The sequence below is a fragment of the Rhipicephalus sanguineus genome, chromosome 4, assembly GCF_013339695.2.
Source record: "Rhipicephalus sanguineus isolate Rsan-2018 chromosome 4, BIME_Rsan_1.4, whole genome shotgun sequence".
Taxonomy (NCBI): Eukaryota; Metazoa; Arthropoda; class Arachnida; order Ixodida; family Ixodidae; genus Rhipicephalus; species Rhipicephalus sanguineus.
The window spans coordinates 133,795,105-133,810,559 of NC_051179.1; the positions used below are offsets into that span (position 1 = coordinate 133,795,105).

At 46.4% G+C, this 15,455-nt stretch overlaps 1 protein-coding gene across 1 annotated transcript in view; it reads right to left on the reverse strand.

Annotated features, from left to right (window-relative positions):
• The window catches only part of LOC119388999 (uncharacterized), a 52,405-nt gene that overhangs the window by 18,644 nt on the left and 18,306 nt on the right, over positions 1-15,455 (reverse strand). Inside the window, exons 3-4 of the mRNA XM_049414911.1 lie at positions 12,074-12,178; positions 5,108-5,137 (exon numbers count right to left, since the gene is read on the reverse strand). Coding sequence (XP_049270868.1) covers positions 5,108-5,137; positions 12,074-12,178 — 135 coding nt within the window. The remainder of the gene's footprint in view (positions 1-5,107; positions 5,138-12,073; positions 12,179-15,455) is intronic.

Consider the following 15,455-nt stretch of genomic DNA (forward strand, 5'->3'; position numbering starts at 1 on the left):
GCTGACTAACACTCCTAGGTTTAAAATGAACATATCATCATCATCAGCCTGTCTACGCCCACTGCAGGGCAAAGGCCTCTCCCATGTTCCGCCAATCAACCCGGTCCTGTGCTTTCTGCTGCCACGTAATACCTGCAAACTTCTTAATCTCATCTACCCACCTAATTTTCTGTCTCCCCCTCACGCGTTTGCCATCTCTTGGAATCCAGTCAGTTACCCTTAATGACCACCGGTTATCCTGCCGACGTGCTACGTGCCCGGCCCATATCCATTTCTTCTTCTTGATTTCAACTATGATGCCCTTAACCCCCGTTTGTTCCCTGACCCACTCTGCTCTCTTCCTGTCTCTCAAGGTTACACCTATCATTTTCCTTTCCATCGCTCGCTGCGTCGTCCTCAATTTAAGTTGAACCCTCTTTGTAAGTCTCCAGGTTTCTGCTCCGTAGGTAAGTACCGGTGTTATAGATGCAGCTGTTATATACCTTCCTCTTGAGGGATAGTGGTAGATTACCAGTCATGATTTGATAATGCTTCCCGAATGAGCCCCAACCCATCCTTATTCTTCTAGTTATTTCACTCTCATGGTTCGGCTCCGCGGTTACTACCTGTCCTAAGTAGCGTACTCCTTTACAACTTCCAGTGTCTCGCCACCTATCGCAAAGCGATGTTCTCTGCCAAGATTGTTCCACATTACTTTAGTTTTATGCATATTAATTTTCAGACCTACTCTTCTACTTTCCATATCCAGTTCAGTAATCATGAGCTGCAATTCGTCTCCCGCGTTACTCATCAATGCAATGTCGTCAGCGAATCGTAGGTTACTGAGATACTCTCCATTAACTCTTATCCCTAACTCTTCCCAATCTAGGGCCCTGAAAACCTCCTGTAAACACGCGGTGAATAACATTGGAGATATCGTGTCTCCCTGCCGTACGCCCTTCTTTATTGGGATTCTGTCGCTTTCTTTATGGAGGACTATAGTGGCTGTGGATCCGCTGTAGATTTCTTCCATTATGTTTACATAGGCTTCGTCGATGCCTTGATTCCGCAGTGCCTGCATGACTGCTGATGTCTCCACCGAATCAAATGCCTTCTCGTAATCTATGAAGGCTATGTATAGGGGTTGGTTGTATTCCGCGCATTTCTCTATCACCTGATTGATAGTATGAATATGGTCTATTGTTGAGAATCCTGTACGAAATCCTGCCTGGTCCCTTGGTTGATTGAACTCTAATGTCGTATTAATTCTGTTAGCAATTACTTTTGTAAATAGCTTGTAGACAACGGACAGTAAGCTTATAGGCCTGTAATTTTTCAGGTCCTTGACGTCCCCTTTCTTATGGATCAAGATGATGTTGGCATTCTTCCAAGATTCTGGTATCCTCCCCGTCGAGAGGTACTTCGTATACAGGGTGGCCAGTTTCTCTAACATAATCTCTCCACCGTCTTTCAACAGGTCTGATGTTACCTGATCCTCACCAGCTGCTTTGCCTCTTTGCATTCCCTTTAGGGCTTTCTTTACTTCTTCTGTCAATACTGGTGGGATGTCATATTCCTCTGCGCTATTACTCCTCCTTACGTTATCATCCTGAATGCCTCGGCTGCTGTACAGATCCCTGTAGAACTCTTCCGCTACCTCAACTATTCTATCCATATTGTTTGTGACCTTGCCTTCCTTGTCCCTTATTGCATACATCTGATTTTTGCCTATGCACAGTTTTTGTCTTCATAGCTTTGAGGCTTCTTCCGTTCTTTAGAGCATGCTCAATTCTCTCCATATTATACTTTCTTATGTCGGCTACTTTACGCCTATTGATTAACTTCGAAAGCTCCGCCAGCTCTATTTTGTCTGTTGCATTTGAGGCTTTCATAGCTTGACGTTTCTTAATGAGGTTTTTCGTCTCTTGGGATAGCTTACCAGTGTCCTGTCTAACGACTGTACCCCCGACTTCCACTGCACACTCCTTGATGATACTAGTCAGATTATCATTTATTGCGTCAACGCTAAGGTCGGTTTCCTCGGCTAAAGCCGCGTACCTATTCTGAAGTGAAACTCTGAATTCCTGAACTTTCCCTCTCAGAGCTAGTTCATTAATCGGCTTCTTGCGTATCAGTTTCTGCCGTTCCTTCCTCACGTCAAGTTGAATTCTAGATCTTACCATTCTATGGTCACTGCATCTGATCTTGTTAACTACTTCCACATCCTGTACAATGCCCGGGTGGCCGCACATTATGAAGTCTATTTCATTTTTAGTTTCGCCATTAGGACTCCTCCACGTCCACTTACGAGTAGCCCGTTTTCTGTAGAAGGTATTCAAGATGCGTAAATTATTGCGTTCTGCAAACTCTACTAGTAACTCCCCTCTGGCGTTTCTAGAGCCGATGCCATATTCCCCAACTGCATGATCTCCAGCCTGCTTCTTGCCTACCTTTGCATTAAAGTCGCCCATCAGTACAGTATACTGTGTCTGTATACTGTGTCTGTACTGTACAGTATACTGTGTTACCTTACTTATTGCTGATTCTACGTCTTCGTAGAAGCGTTCAACCATTTGATCATCATGGCTGGATGTAGGCGCGTAGGCCTGTACCACCTTCATCTTGTACCTCTTATTAAACCTAATTACGATACATATCACCCTCTCATTAATGCTATAGTATTCCTCTATATTGCCAGCTATATCTTTATGAATAAGGAACCCCACTCCTAGTTCTCTTCTGTCAGCTAAGCCACGATAGCATAGGACGTGTCCGTTTTTCAGCACTGTATAAGCCTCCTGTGGCCTCCTAACCTCACTGAGCCCTATTACATCCCATTTAACACCCTCTAATTCCTCGAATAGTACAGCTAGACTCGCCTCACTAGATAAAGTTCTAGCGTTATACGTAGCCAAATTCAGGTTCCAATGGCGGCCTGTCCGTACCCAGAGATTCTTAGCACCCTCTGCTGCGTCGCAGGTCTGACCGCCGCCTTGGTCAGTTGCTTCGCAGCCGCTGGGGACTGAGGGCCGAGGGTTAATTGGTGTATTCATGTGGGAGGTAGTGGCCAAGTACTACACCAGGGTGGCCAATCCTGCTCTGGTGAGGGAGTGCATTGCTGGCTGTGGTCGCCAGTGAGGCTGCACCCCAGGCCTTTTATCACAATTCCATCATCACGCGGATTTTTTTTTTAATCCGGTTGGGAATTGTCCGGCACCGGGATTCGAACCACGGACCTCTTGCATGCGAAGCTGATGCTCTACCACTACGCCATCGCTGCTCGAATATTCGCACACCCCTAATTTTTATGCTTGGAGTATATAAAAAATTTGTGACATGCTTTGATGCATTTTGTCACTAAAATACCACAACAATAAATTTCTGGCCTGTGTTATTTACACAGCTCATTGTATGGGCCAATAGGCATCAAAACTGATTCACTTTTTCTGCATCCACTAAGTTTCCATAAGCAAGATGCATATAGTATAGTGCTTAACATTATTTTTCGGACAAACTAATCTTGCATTAAGTTATTTTGCTGAATAACACAGGCCAAAGAATGCACTATTCAAAATCTTTGTGGGGCAGAAGCACATAAGAAATGCAAAAATATTTTTTCATTTTAAAACACAAATGCAAATTACCATACATCACTGCAAATGTCAACTGCAGCATCAGTGCACTTGATGCTGCATCAGAGCCATAGGTCGGCAAACTCACTCATGAGTCGACTCACTCAGACTCACTCAGACTCAGATCGAGCCGTGAGTCCGGGTGAGTAATATTTTGGTGAGTGTGAGTCCGAGTGAGTCCGGATCAGAAAAATTTTAGTGAATCTGTGTCCGAGTGAGTCCGGTAGAGGGAAGTTTCGGTGAGTCCGAGTCCGAGTGAGCTCTAAGCGCAAAATATATTTCTTGAGTGAGTCTGAGTGAGCTCCACAATTCTTTGCCGGCCTATGGTTCTATTTACACAACTTCAGCATTACTATCAGCCTTATGTCGGCTCACTTTTATGCTCCCGCTGACGCACACATACTTCAAAGCACTGGCGTTCATATGCCAGCTCATTATTTATTAATCAGAGGCGTGAGTTACGTAGAAGAGGGGGGGGGGGCAGGTTGACCTGCTCTCCTGCAACCTTTTTCACAGGAAGTTCTTGATAAAAATAAAATGAACATATACACCCTATAAATTAGACGAGAGGATGACCGCCTCCGTAGCTCAGTGGTAGAGCATCGGACGCGTTATTCGGAGGTCGCAGGTTCGGTCCCTGCCGGCGGCAAGTTATCTTTTCGTCCACTTTACTTTCTGTACATTTATGTCCCAATTATTACAAATAACATCTCCTATACTTTCCTTAGCATTGTTTGTCTGTTAGTTCTCATTCATATTGTGCCTAACAAAGAAAAACAAGCCCTTAATTTAAACAAGTCCTTCATTTAAAGGCAAGTGATAACCTATGTGAGAGTGGAAGGTTAATCTTTTAGAGTGTACCGAATCGATGTTATATGCAGCAGCGCGTTGGTAAACGAAACATTAATGTAAATACAGGACACTATTTGCGCCCCCAGTGGGACATTCTGGAACGCATACCGTTGGCGTTGAAGGGCCTCAGTACAAAATCACATGTACTGAAAATACCCATGAGACAAAATAACACTTAAGTACATTACAAGACGTTATAAAATTCAACTATAGCCGGACACAACTTTAGAAGTCAGAAGTATTTCTCCTCAAAGGCGGATGAACACAAGCCTACAGCAATGGGTACGCACTCGAGAATGACGTCATGAGCGGGACGGCCGGTGGCTCCGCCTTCGGAGAACATCGGCGCGTGCATGAGCGGGACTATTTCTTTAGTCGCGGAGTCGATCGGCTGCAGCGCTTCGGTGGTCTGGGCGGTGCCTCTCCTGACTTCTTAAGTTGAATCTGACTATAGTGCGTTTCAGTGGAATTATTTCAAAAAAGAACGCCGGGTGGTGCTCTGCTAATGGCCGTTGCGCAAATAATAACACCCCCTATACTTTCCTTGGCATTATTGTCTGTTAGTTCTCATTAGTTAACTTGCGTTACAGCTGGAATAAAAGACCTATAAAGCGATCAGCAGAATATTTTAGAATGCTCCTTACCAGGAATCCAGACAAACCTCCGGTCGGCACCTGGGAAGAAGAAATGTATTGGGTTTGTTTAAAATGCTGTTATGTAGCTGTTATGGAGAGGAACGCAGCTCTCGAAATGGTAAAGAAAGATTCAACGCGTGGGGCGAACCGGCACCCAGCAAAGGCGGTAACGCTCACAATATACAACTACGGCGGCGAGAAGTCTTGTGTTGTTGGCAATCTGGTCGGTTAAATGCGTCGGCTTTAGCATTTGTGTCATAATGGTACATTCGAGCGTTATCGCTAGTGCTCGCGAAAATTCCAGAATCTACAGCCGTCATTGTGCCAAACACGAACGCTCCGCAGCGTGGCTTGGACCGGTATGACAGACGCCAGTCGTGAATGGGTAAGCACTTTTGCCGAGGTAATATCTTAGCATCTTTAGATAATATCCCGGTATGAATGAATAATATCTTGGCAACAGAGCCCAACAATCCGCAGCGCTGCTTTCAGTCAAGTCCGTGGAGGCCATGCAGCGGAGCGTTCACTTTAAGCGTGCTGCCGGCTGTACAAATTATATGCGCATTGCATGCAATCTGAGTAGAATACTCGGGAACTATAAAGAAGATGCGAGTATTGCAGGCACGGTGAGTGCTAATTAGCGTGAAAGTTTTAGGCAGTGAAACCCGGTCGCCACGAATCAGGAAAACTAGTACGCATGCCAGTAAAAAGTATCGTACAGATGCTGCAAACAGAACACGAAAGGAAATAAAAAGTACGCGTAGTTAGTGACCCCCCCCCCCCAAAAAAAAGAAACAAACAAAAAAAAACGCGCAGTGAACAATCTGATACGCATCACATATGACACTTCATGTCATGTTCGACACCGCTGTGAATGCATCATGCTGTCAGGTACAACATCATTGTCCAGTGCGCCGCCGCATGCATCAAAAATACTTTAAGGCCTGATGTATTGCGGAAGAATCTGTTCAATAATTTCGCGTCGGTGTCCACAGCGAACAGGGTCGTCGGGTTAGTATTTTATGCGGCACAGTCGAAGAATATAGTGACGGCTGTCAATGTTCCGCTGGGTCTTGATGAGCACGTGGACATGCGCTCTCGTTTCTTCGTTGAACAGTGACGACGTCGAGGCTGTCTTTGCCGATGACGTCCGTTATAGCATGCGATTGAAGCTCATTGAAGAGTTACTTACGTAACCCATCTTCAGCTATGCACTCCGCGTTGTTTCTTGTTTAGCCGAGTTAAAGGAAAGATTTGCGTAGTTAAAGATAGCGATCACCAGCTTGTCTAATAACGTCAACGTAAATGGCTAGCATGTTGGCCAGGGCCTTGTTTAGCCGTACTGCAAATCCATACACTCGCGCCTGGCAGCCGCTTGTTCAAAGGCGAATTACCTAGCTATACTGAATAATTGCTTGAGTAAGCGCCGCTGTAGAAGCCGTTCATCCGTGATGAAAAACCCCTGTCGCACACCGTCCCGGTAGGATGTCCTCGACAAAGAACATCGCAACTTCGGCAACAACATGTTTCGGTAGGCCTTTTGTTGCGGCATACCGGGTGATGTAATGCGTGGCGGGGACGATACACTTTGTCGGAGCTAACACGAGAAAGATCCAGCCCTGACAGCGTTCAGTTTTCGAACTGATTTTTTATTATCGCGCTGCACCCGCCGCGCGGCCGAATGCCAACTTCTTCTTCCTTGACGAGCGCCGCATTCTGAGGTGCTACAGGCATAGAGTTTCCTACAATACTTACTAGAGGGAACTCTGGCGCTAGTGTCTATGGGGGCTGCAACGCATGACGCTTCAGCCAGCATGGGAATGATGGGTAGTACACAAATTTGTCTAAACTTCGTGCTTTCGGCTCCGTTTGGCTCCGCGTCGGCTGCATCCGCTTTGTCGCAAAACGAATTTCAGTAAAAGTCAGCAGTTTCACTTCGCCACTTTATCTTCTTTAGGCTCAGCGATTCAAATCTGGTCACACAGTTCAGAACGACCCATTCTTTTATTCGAAAGAAAACCAAAACATAGTAATAAACAAAGCCACAAGTACGTTTGAAGCCGTAAGCACGAAGACTAGGCAAATTTGTGTACTACCCATCATTCCCATGGTAGCTGAACGATCGCAGCGCCAGAGTCCCCTCTAGTTAATTTTAGGAAACTCTATGGCTACAGGGCTCCCCCCCCCCCCGTAGAACTAGAGCCATAGGAGTCGCCCAGTGAACATGCTTGGATGTGGGCATCCAGACTGAAGATTGAAGCCCCGCGGACGCGAGAGCGGCGATATACGCAGGTTTCAGTCGATCGGCAGCAACGACGTCTTCACGGCCATTGATGTCCAGCGTGAACGTCTTAGGTGTACGATGGAGTACGCGGAATGGGCCATCATAGGCTGGTGTGAGTGGTGGCCGTATTTGGTCGCGCCGAACGAAGACGTGACTGCAGTCATGCAGATTCTGGCTGACGAAGACAGACTGGGGGTGTCGGTCGGCAGGAATCACAGGAGCAAGGTCCCGAAACGTGGCGCGCAGCTCTCGAATGCACGTGCAGGCATCGTGAGTGGAAGGTGGCGATGATGGCTCGAAGAATTCTCCTGGAAGACGCAGGGAAACGCCATAGACTAGTTCGGCTGATGAGCAGCCGAGATCCGCTTTCAATGCTGATCGGATGCCCAGAAGTACGAAGGGGAGGTGGTCGAGCCAACGTTCCCTTGGCTGGTGAGCAGTGAGGGCAGCTTTCAGTTGTCGATGAAGCCGTTCGACCATGCCATTGGCGGAAGGTTGGTAGGCAGTTGTGTGGATGTGTCGAATGCCCAGGATATTGGCAAGTGCGGTGAAAAGGGCCGATTGAAATTGACGACCGCGATCAGTGGTGACGACAGAAGGGCATCCAAAGCGCGACACCCAGCCGTTTGTGAAAGAAATGGGAAATGCTTCCGGCCATCTGGTGAAGCGATCCACACATGTCAGCAGGTAACAAGCTCCTTGCGATGACGGAAGAGGGCCGACGATGTCGAGATGGACGTGAGAAAACCTTGCGTCTGGAGGCCGAAAGGGGGATGTTGCCGTGACAGTGTGACGGTGAACTTTAACCCGCTGGCACTCAAGGCAGGTTCGCGCCCAGCGTCGGACATCAGCATTGATGCTTGGCCAAAGGAAACGAGATATAACTAGCTTCTGGGTCGCACGAATACCAGGATGGCTCATGTTGTGCAATTGATAAAAAATTGCACGACGAAAAGCTGAAGGCACGAAGGGCTGAGGGACACCCGTAGACGTTTCGCACGTTATTAATGAGGTAGAAAATGGAAGCGGGCACTCCGTGAACGATAGAGATGTGGATGAAGAGCGAAGACGATGCAGCTCAGGATCGTTGCTTTGGGCAGCTGCTAGCTCTTCCATGTCTAGTGGTGGCTGGGTCGACAAGGCATCGATGCGAAATAGTGCATCAGCAGCAGCATTTTCCTGGCCCATGGACGTGTCTGAGATCCACAGTGAACTCGGAAATAAAGCGTAGTTGACGATCTCCCGTGCAGTGTAATCGCTGTGATTGCGATGGAAGGCAAACGTCAGGGGCTTGTGGTATGTAACGACGTAAAAGTCGCGGCCCTCCAATAAATGGCGAAAATGTTTGATGGCGAGGTATACCGAGAGGAGTTCTCGGGCAAATGTACTGTATTTTGCTTCCGGTGGCTTCAGTTTTTGCGAGAAAAAACCAAGTGGCTGCCAACCGGATACGTGCTGCTCGAGAACGGCGCCAACTGCCACGCTTGATGCATCGGTGATGAGACGAATTGGGGTATCAGGGACGGGATGTATGAGCATGGTGGCGTCTGCCAGAGCCTTCTTGGCAGTGCCGAAGGCAGATGCAGCGTCCTCGGTCCACTCCAGTGGCGCAGCCGGGTCTTTATTTTTAGCCAATAGGTCGGTCAAGGGCTTTAGGAATATGGCACACTTTGGAAGAAAGCGCTGATGGAAGTTTAGTAGGCCCAGAAATTCTCGGAGTCTCTTCAGTGAAGTCGGGGGTGGAAAGTCTTGAATAGCCTTCACTTTGCTGGCGAGTGGTTGGATACCCTGTGGAGTGACAAGGTGGCCTAGGAACTCTATTGTAGCAACGCCGAAGAGACACTTATTGGGAATAATTACGAGGCCGTAATCATCCAGGCGGTGGAACAGGGTGCGCAGATGGGCTTCATGCTCCGGGCCGGATGAGCTTGCTACAAGGAGGTCATCAAGGTAGGCAAATACGAAATCGAGACCTCGCGAGACCTCATTCACAGTGCGCTGAAAGGTCTGTGCAGAGTTGCGCAATCCAAAAGACGTCTTCACATATTCAAACAGACCGAATGGGGTGGTGATGGCCGTCTTCGAAATGTCGGCGGGTTCTACAGGAATCAGAAGGTTGCGTGTTCGAATCACGTCCGGGTCACCATTAACTGTCGGAGCTAACACGAGAAAGATACAGCCCTGACAGCGTTCAGTTTTCGAACTGATTTTTTATTATCGCGCTGCACCCGCCGCGCGGCCGAATGCCAACTTCTTCTTCCTTGACGAGCGCCGCATTCTGAGGCGCTACAACTTCTTTCCGGGTGTAGACGGCTCGAAAGGGGCCCCATAAAGACACAAGGATTTGCTGTTGCGGTTGCCTTAGACATTCCTGATTTTAGATATCCTACTGGCCTTCATACAGGTGTCTGTCGGCGCTGGCGTCACGTAATCAGCGACGCCGGTGGTCAGACACAGCCAGTAATGCTTCATGTGTATGCTTGCAAGCGCACGGAAGAGCGCAGGATTCCCAGTGGTAGGATCGCCATGGAACGCTTCCAGTACCTCTCAATGCAGCACTGAAAGCACAACGCGTTCTACTTTTCTAGGATGCCTTATTTCAAGAAAAACTAATGAGGCCCACGTCGAAATACCTTAGGGACATCGCCGGTCTTGCCTTCCAAGTATTCGACCAGTCTTCTGTCTTCCGGATTCGTTTATGCTGTGCCGCGAGGTAGTGTGCTCTTAGCGTTTCATGTCAGCTACGTCATCAGGCCTCCTTGCGACGGAAGGGGGGGGGGATCCATGGAAGCTGAATACTAGTGTTTTGCGTAGATTTGTATACCGCAGTGATTTAAATTTTCTAGAATCTGAGACCTATTTTGAGAGATGGCCTAAATGATATTTCAATGCAGTGACCGACACTCAACGCCGTATGGGTGGCGGCGAAATTGTCGTAGCCCGTATATTGAACTCGTACTCCTTTTCAAATACCGTGATTGAGCGTTCGATAGCGGCCGACTAGCGTAAGCGATTACGCTTTCTCGTCCGTCTTTTCGCTGCACAACCACGGCGCCGAGTACTACACTTCTGGCATCAATGTGGATTTTTAAATGTGCGCGAGTGTTGCCAATAACTGAAGGTGCCATTAAATTTCTTGAAATGCCTCTACATCTGGCGCTTTTCACTTCACCTCAGCGCCTGATTTATTGAAATATGGTAATGGCGCGGTGATGCAAACGAAGTCTGTCACAAAGTGTCTCCAATAAGCACACATACGGAAAAATCTGACTACTGCTTTCTTGTCTGTTAGCGGAGGGAATCTGCGATGGCAGCTATCTTCTGTGCATATGGACACAGACTTGTTGATGACGTTCCCTAGGAGCAGTAGCTCTTCCTAAGCGAAGCAGCTTGTTTCTTCCTTCAGCGGGAACACAAATGACTTGATTGCCTGAAGTATTGCTGCAAGACGTCGGAGGTGTTTCTTGAAAGTTTGGTGCGAGCGTGAAGACATGATCCAGGTAGAGAGGTCGACCACTTCAAGCCAGTCAGTAACGTGTTCACACCCGTTGGAATGTCCCTGGGGCTAGGCAAATGCCGAACAGCATGACCTTGAAATCGCGCCGGCCGTTACAAAAGCAGGCTTCTCTCAGTCTACCTCTTGCCTGTAGGCGATCTGGCGGTCCACCGCCAAAAATATATTGCCTTGTGACTTCGTTCAGGCGAAGGTAATGGACACAGCAGCACAAATTTCCGTCGCCGTTCTTTAGCAATAGTGCTGTATATGCCCATGAAGTCTTGGATTGCTGGACGATTCCGTCGTGCAACATAAAGCTCGTGTCGCCAATAATGCGCCGTCGGCTTCGGCGGCGTTTTCCGCGGGCGCGAAATCCTGATGGATGCAAAGAGGAAATCAGGAATCGAGTCGAAATCTAACCATGCATTCTTCGTGGCAGTCATTGATTCTACCACAAAGGCACACCAGTTATTGAAACTGCTTTAGAAAACACTTTATGTAGGTGTCATTGCGGGCGAGTAGCATTGTTAACAGATGGGATATTGCATGATATAAGCGTAGAGCTGCACTAGGCGCAACACCCGTAAGCTGCTGAACGAGTTGGCAGCTTAGAACTGTCTACCCAATAAAAGCGTGCCACCATATTTCATCATAATCATCATAATGAACAATTAAGAATGGTGCAACAAGCCGCTAATGAAAGTTAACAGGACACACAAGACCAATAACTGGTTAGGCTATACTGATATATAAAAATACCAGCATTACTGCCAACAGCCATTTTAATATTGAGCCGTTAATGCATGCGGCGCAATATGCGTCTCTAACGGATATTCACAGTACCAAAAAGCTGACGTACCACGGTTTAACTATATTGGTGCCACTACTACTCAAATAGTGATAATAAAATACTTTCACAAGGCCGCACTTCGAACGCGGCGTTTCAATTACATTCAGCATGTCAAGTCGCTAATTGAGCGAAATACGAAAGCGTAGGTGAATTTCTGTCGCCTGCGTTTATTTTGAATTTGTAAGATTAATAACTGTTCTGCGCCTGCCTTAACCTTCAAAGTTGTTTCTTCATACATGTGCAGACAATACAAGGAAGTCTTTGTAATGTAAGACCCTCGGGGAAATATTCGTTGCAGGAGCCCATAACGGTCGTTTTATAGGTTTACTTTAATCAATAATTTACCTTACAAGGAGTGCCATCTACTTCTGTGTGCAAAAGTATTATTTGCCCTGGAGCGTTGCTTGATGTCCACAGGCAGGGAAACATGCACGGAGTCACTGCAGAGGTCTGGAACAAAAAGAAAGCAAGCTTGAAGCAAGCTTGCCTCTGCTGTGAATTTTTCATAATAGAGGAAACTTCAATGAAGTAGTTGCTGTTGCAAGAGTGGGTACATAGGAAAAACACATGTGGGTTTCACATTTGTACAAGCGATATATATATATATATATATATATATATATATATATATATATATATATATATATAAGGCCCAAATGCGGAAGAGTATCTTCGGTCTCCGCAAGGTTCTAAGTATTTTAAGAGTATATGCGCCTTCATAATAAACAACTTTATTGTCGACGGTTCGATCGGAGACCGATCTTCATCTTGATGAAGATCGGCCTCCGATCGAAACGTCGACAATAAAGTTGTTTTTTATGAAGGCGCATATACTCTTAAAATACTTATATTGTTGAAGTGTTTATTTGACGGTAGTCGGCGACGATCTGCAATGGCGACAGTCAAGGCAAAAACACGGACTCAGAGCGCGAAGAGCCAAAGAGGACAACCCACTAGAAGGCTATACAGAGAGCAACCTATCACTCCTCTCAAAGGCTTCGCTACAATTACCCCTGGTACGAAAAGGGAACCGTCCGGCGACCTAACAGCTCGTCACTATGAGTGGGTCATAGTAAGCCTTGAGGCGCTCCACGTTGACTATGTCGCGCCCTCGACGGCGCATGTCCGAAGATGGTTCGATGGGTTCGATCACGTAGTTGACTGCGGATGTGCGCTCGACGACACGGTAGGGGCCTTCCTATTTCGGGAGTAGTATTGTAGAGAGGCCAGTTGCAGTGGTAGGGACCGAGAGCCATCCCTTACAAAAATATGTTTAGATAGTCCATATAAAGTTTGTAGACATCTGTCTATAAAATCAATTGACGTTCTATAGCTGAGTTCTTTAGACTGGTCTATAGACAGTCTATGGAATAGTGGCCACACTCGTTTTTATAGACCAGTCTACAAGAAAGTCTAAGTCTATAGATTGGCTATAGAAGGTCTGTAGATTAATAAAAATTCATGCGTTTAAACCGATGTCTGCAGAATGTCTATAAACAAAAGTCTATAGGCTCATATAAATCTACTTTGGTTTACTTTTGTCTATAAAATATCCACAGACAAATGTCTGTAGATTATCCATAGGCTATTCCTATGACCCAGTATATAGAGTGTCTACGGACTTATTACCTCACAAATATACTGTGGTCTACAGATTGCCTAGAGGCAGTTCCTGTAGATTAGTGATGTATAAATTTATCCCAATAAATTCTGGAAAAGAAAACGAGGCAAAGCACACAGAAAAGAATGACAAGCACAAGCGCTGACTTACAACAGAGCTTTAATCAGAAAAAGATACAAAAATATAAAAACTTACGACAAAGCATGCGCGAAAAACAAATGCAGACCCATTTTTGCATACAATGTAACGAAGCTACTTCTCCGTTAATAGAACTTTTACTAGACAGACAATTTATGGTTCATCAAACAAAGAAAATATGGAGTGGCAGGACCAATATTTGCCCCAATTTTTCTCACACAGATACAGCAACAAGGAGAGCATGCACTCGCTTAACAAGTTTAATTGAACTGAAGCTCACATCCACCAACGATAATTTACATATACGTGGTGTGCTACTTCGAATGAATTAAGTTTGTAGTTGTATGTGTGTACTTACTGTTACTACCAGTTCAAAACGTGTTTCAGACAAATGAATTGCCTTACAGTGAGCCTCGTGTACAAACCTAATGAACGAGCGAATGGGAATTTTTTCGAGGGCCTCGTTTCTTTGTTAGACACAACCAAATTAATCGAACAGACAATTAAGCCAGGGAAAGCATAGCGGACATTAATTGTCGTCTTTAAAGGGGCACTGAAGAGCAAAACGATTTTTCTCATATTAGTAAATTACTCTTTCACGATACCAAAACCACCACGCTTGCTGCGAGAAGATGCTTAGTAAGCACGAAAATACGCAAAAACAAAATGTGGGTGGCGACGCCACCTTGAAGTTTCCACACCATTCGCCGTGACGTTACATGTTTTGACGGCGCCTACTAGGGACTACGTAGTTCCTAATCGGTAAAAATGAAGTACATTGTCCTCTGAGGGGGCCAGAGACTTGACATACCAAGTTTGGGGTAATTTTATTGAGCAAATGGCGCCAAAATAAGATAAATACACTTTGAAATCAGTGACGTCACGCGGGAAGATTTCGGCGCGAAATTTAAAAATGAAACTTTGACGTTGGTTTTCTCCTCTATTAATAAACCTATGGTGGCGAAATTAACGACATTAGAGTTCTCAGAGCCCAATTTATCGATCTAAACCGATTCATTGTTTCTCTTTAGTGTCCCTTTAATTGTAGTGTAGTAATAATGGCGTACGTTGAAATTGATTACAGTGGACGAAAACTCACCCTTTCCGTCGGTGGGATCTGAATCCACAACCTTCTAGTTACACGTCTGGCGCTTCCCCGTTTACTTCGTTGGGTACTTATGTATTTGTTATCCCTAGGAGTCTCAGCCAGCACCGCACGTAGCCCAGGTGGCGAGTTTGGAACATTCATTTTTGACAGAGGGCATCACGTGGCACTTGATCTTAGCACCACGTAATAATAATAATATCTGGGGTTTAACGTCCCAAAACCACGATATGATTATGAGAGACGCCGTACTGGAGGGCTCCGGAAATTTGGACCACCTGGGATTCTTTAACGTGCACCTAAATCTAAGTACACGGGCCTCAAACATTTTCGCCTCCATCGAAAATGCAGCCGCCGCGGCCGAGATTCGATCCCGCGACCTTCGGATCAGCAGTCGAGCGCCATAACCACTAGACCACCGCGGCGGGGTCTTAGCACCACATACAGCTGACCAATAAACCCTCGCATGCTAACTTGATGCTTTAAGTCTACCGGGGCGACGCCCTCGCTGAATCTACGAAAGAAGGGGATCTTTTCGATCGTTTTGGTTGTGTATAAAAAAGAAACGAGGCCCTCCAAAAATCCCCTTTTTTTCTTTCATTCACCGCGAAGTCCTTGCCCCGGCTGACTTATGCCTCAAGTTCGCATGCGACGTTTTATCGGTCAGCTGCCGCCTCATGGAAAGATCGCGTGCCACGTGACAAACTCTGGCAAAGAAGAGTGTTCCACACTCACCGCCTTGAGTACGAGTGGCACTGGCTAACACTCCAAGGGACTACACATACATAAATGCCCAGCAAAGCGTACGGCGAAGCGCTTTCCGTCGTAGCTCAATCGGCTGAGCATCGGGCGTTTAGATACCA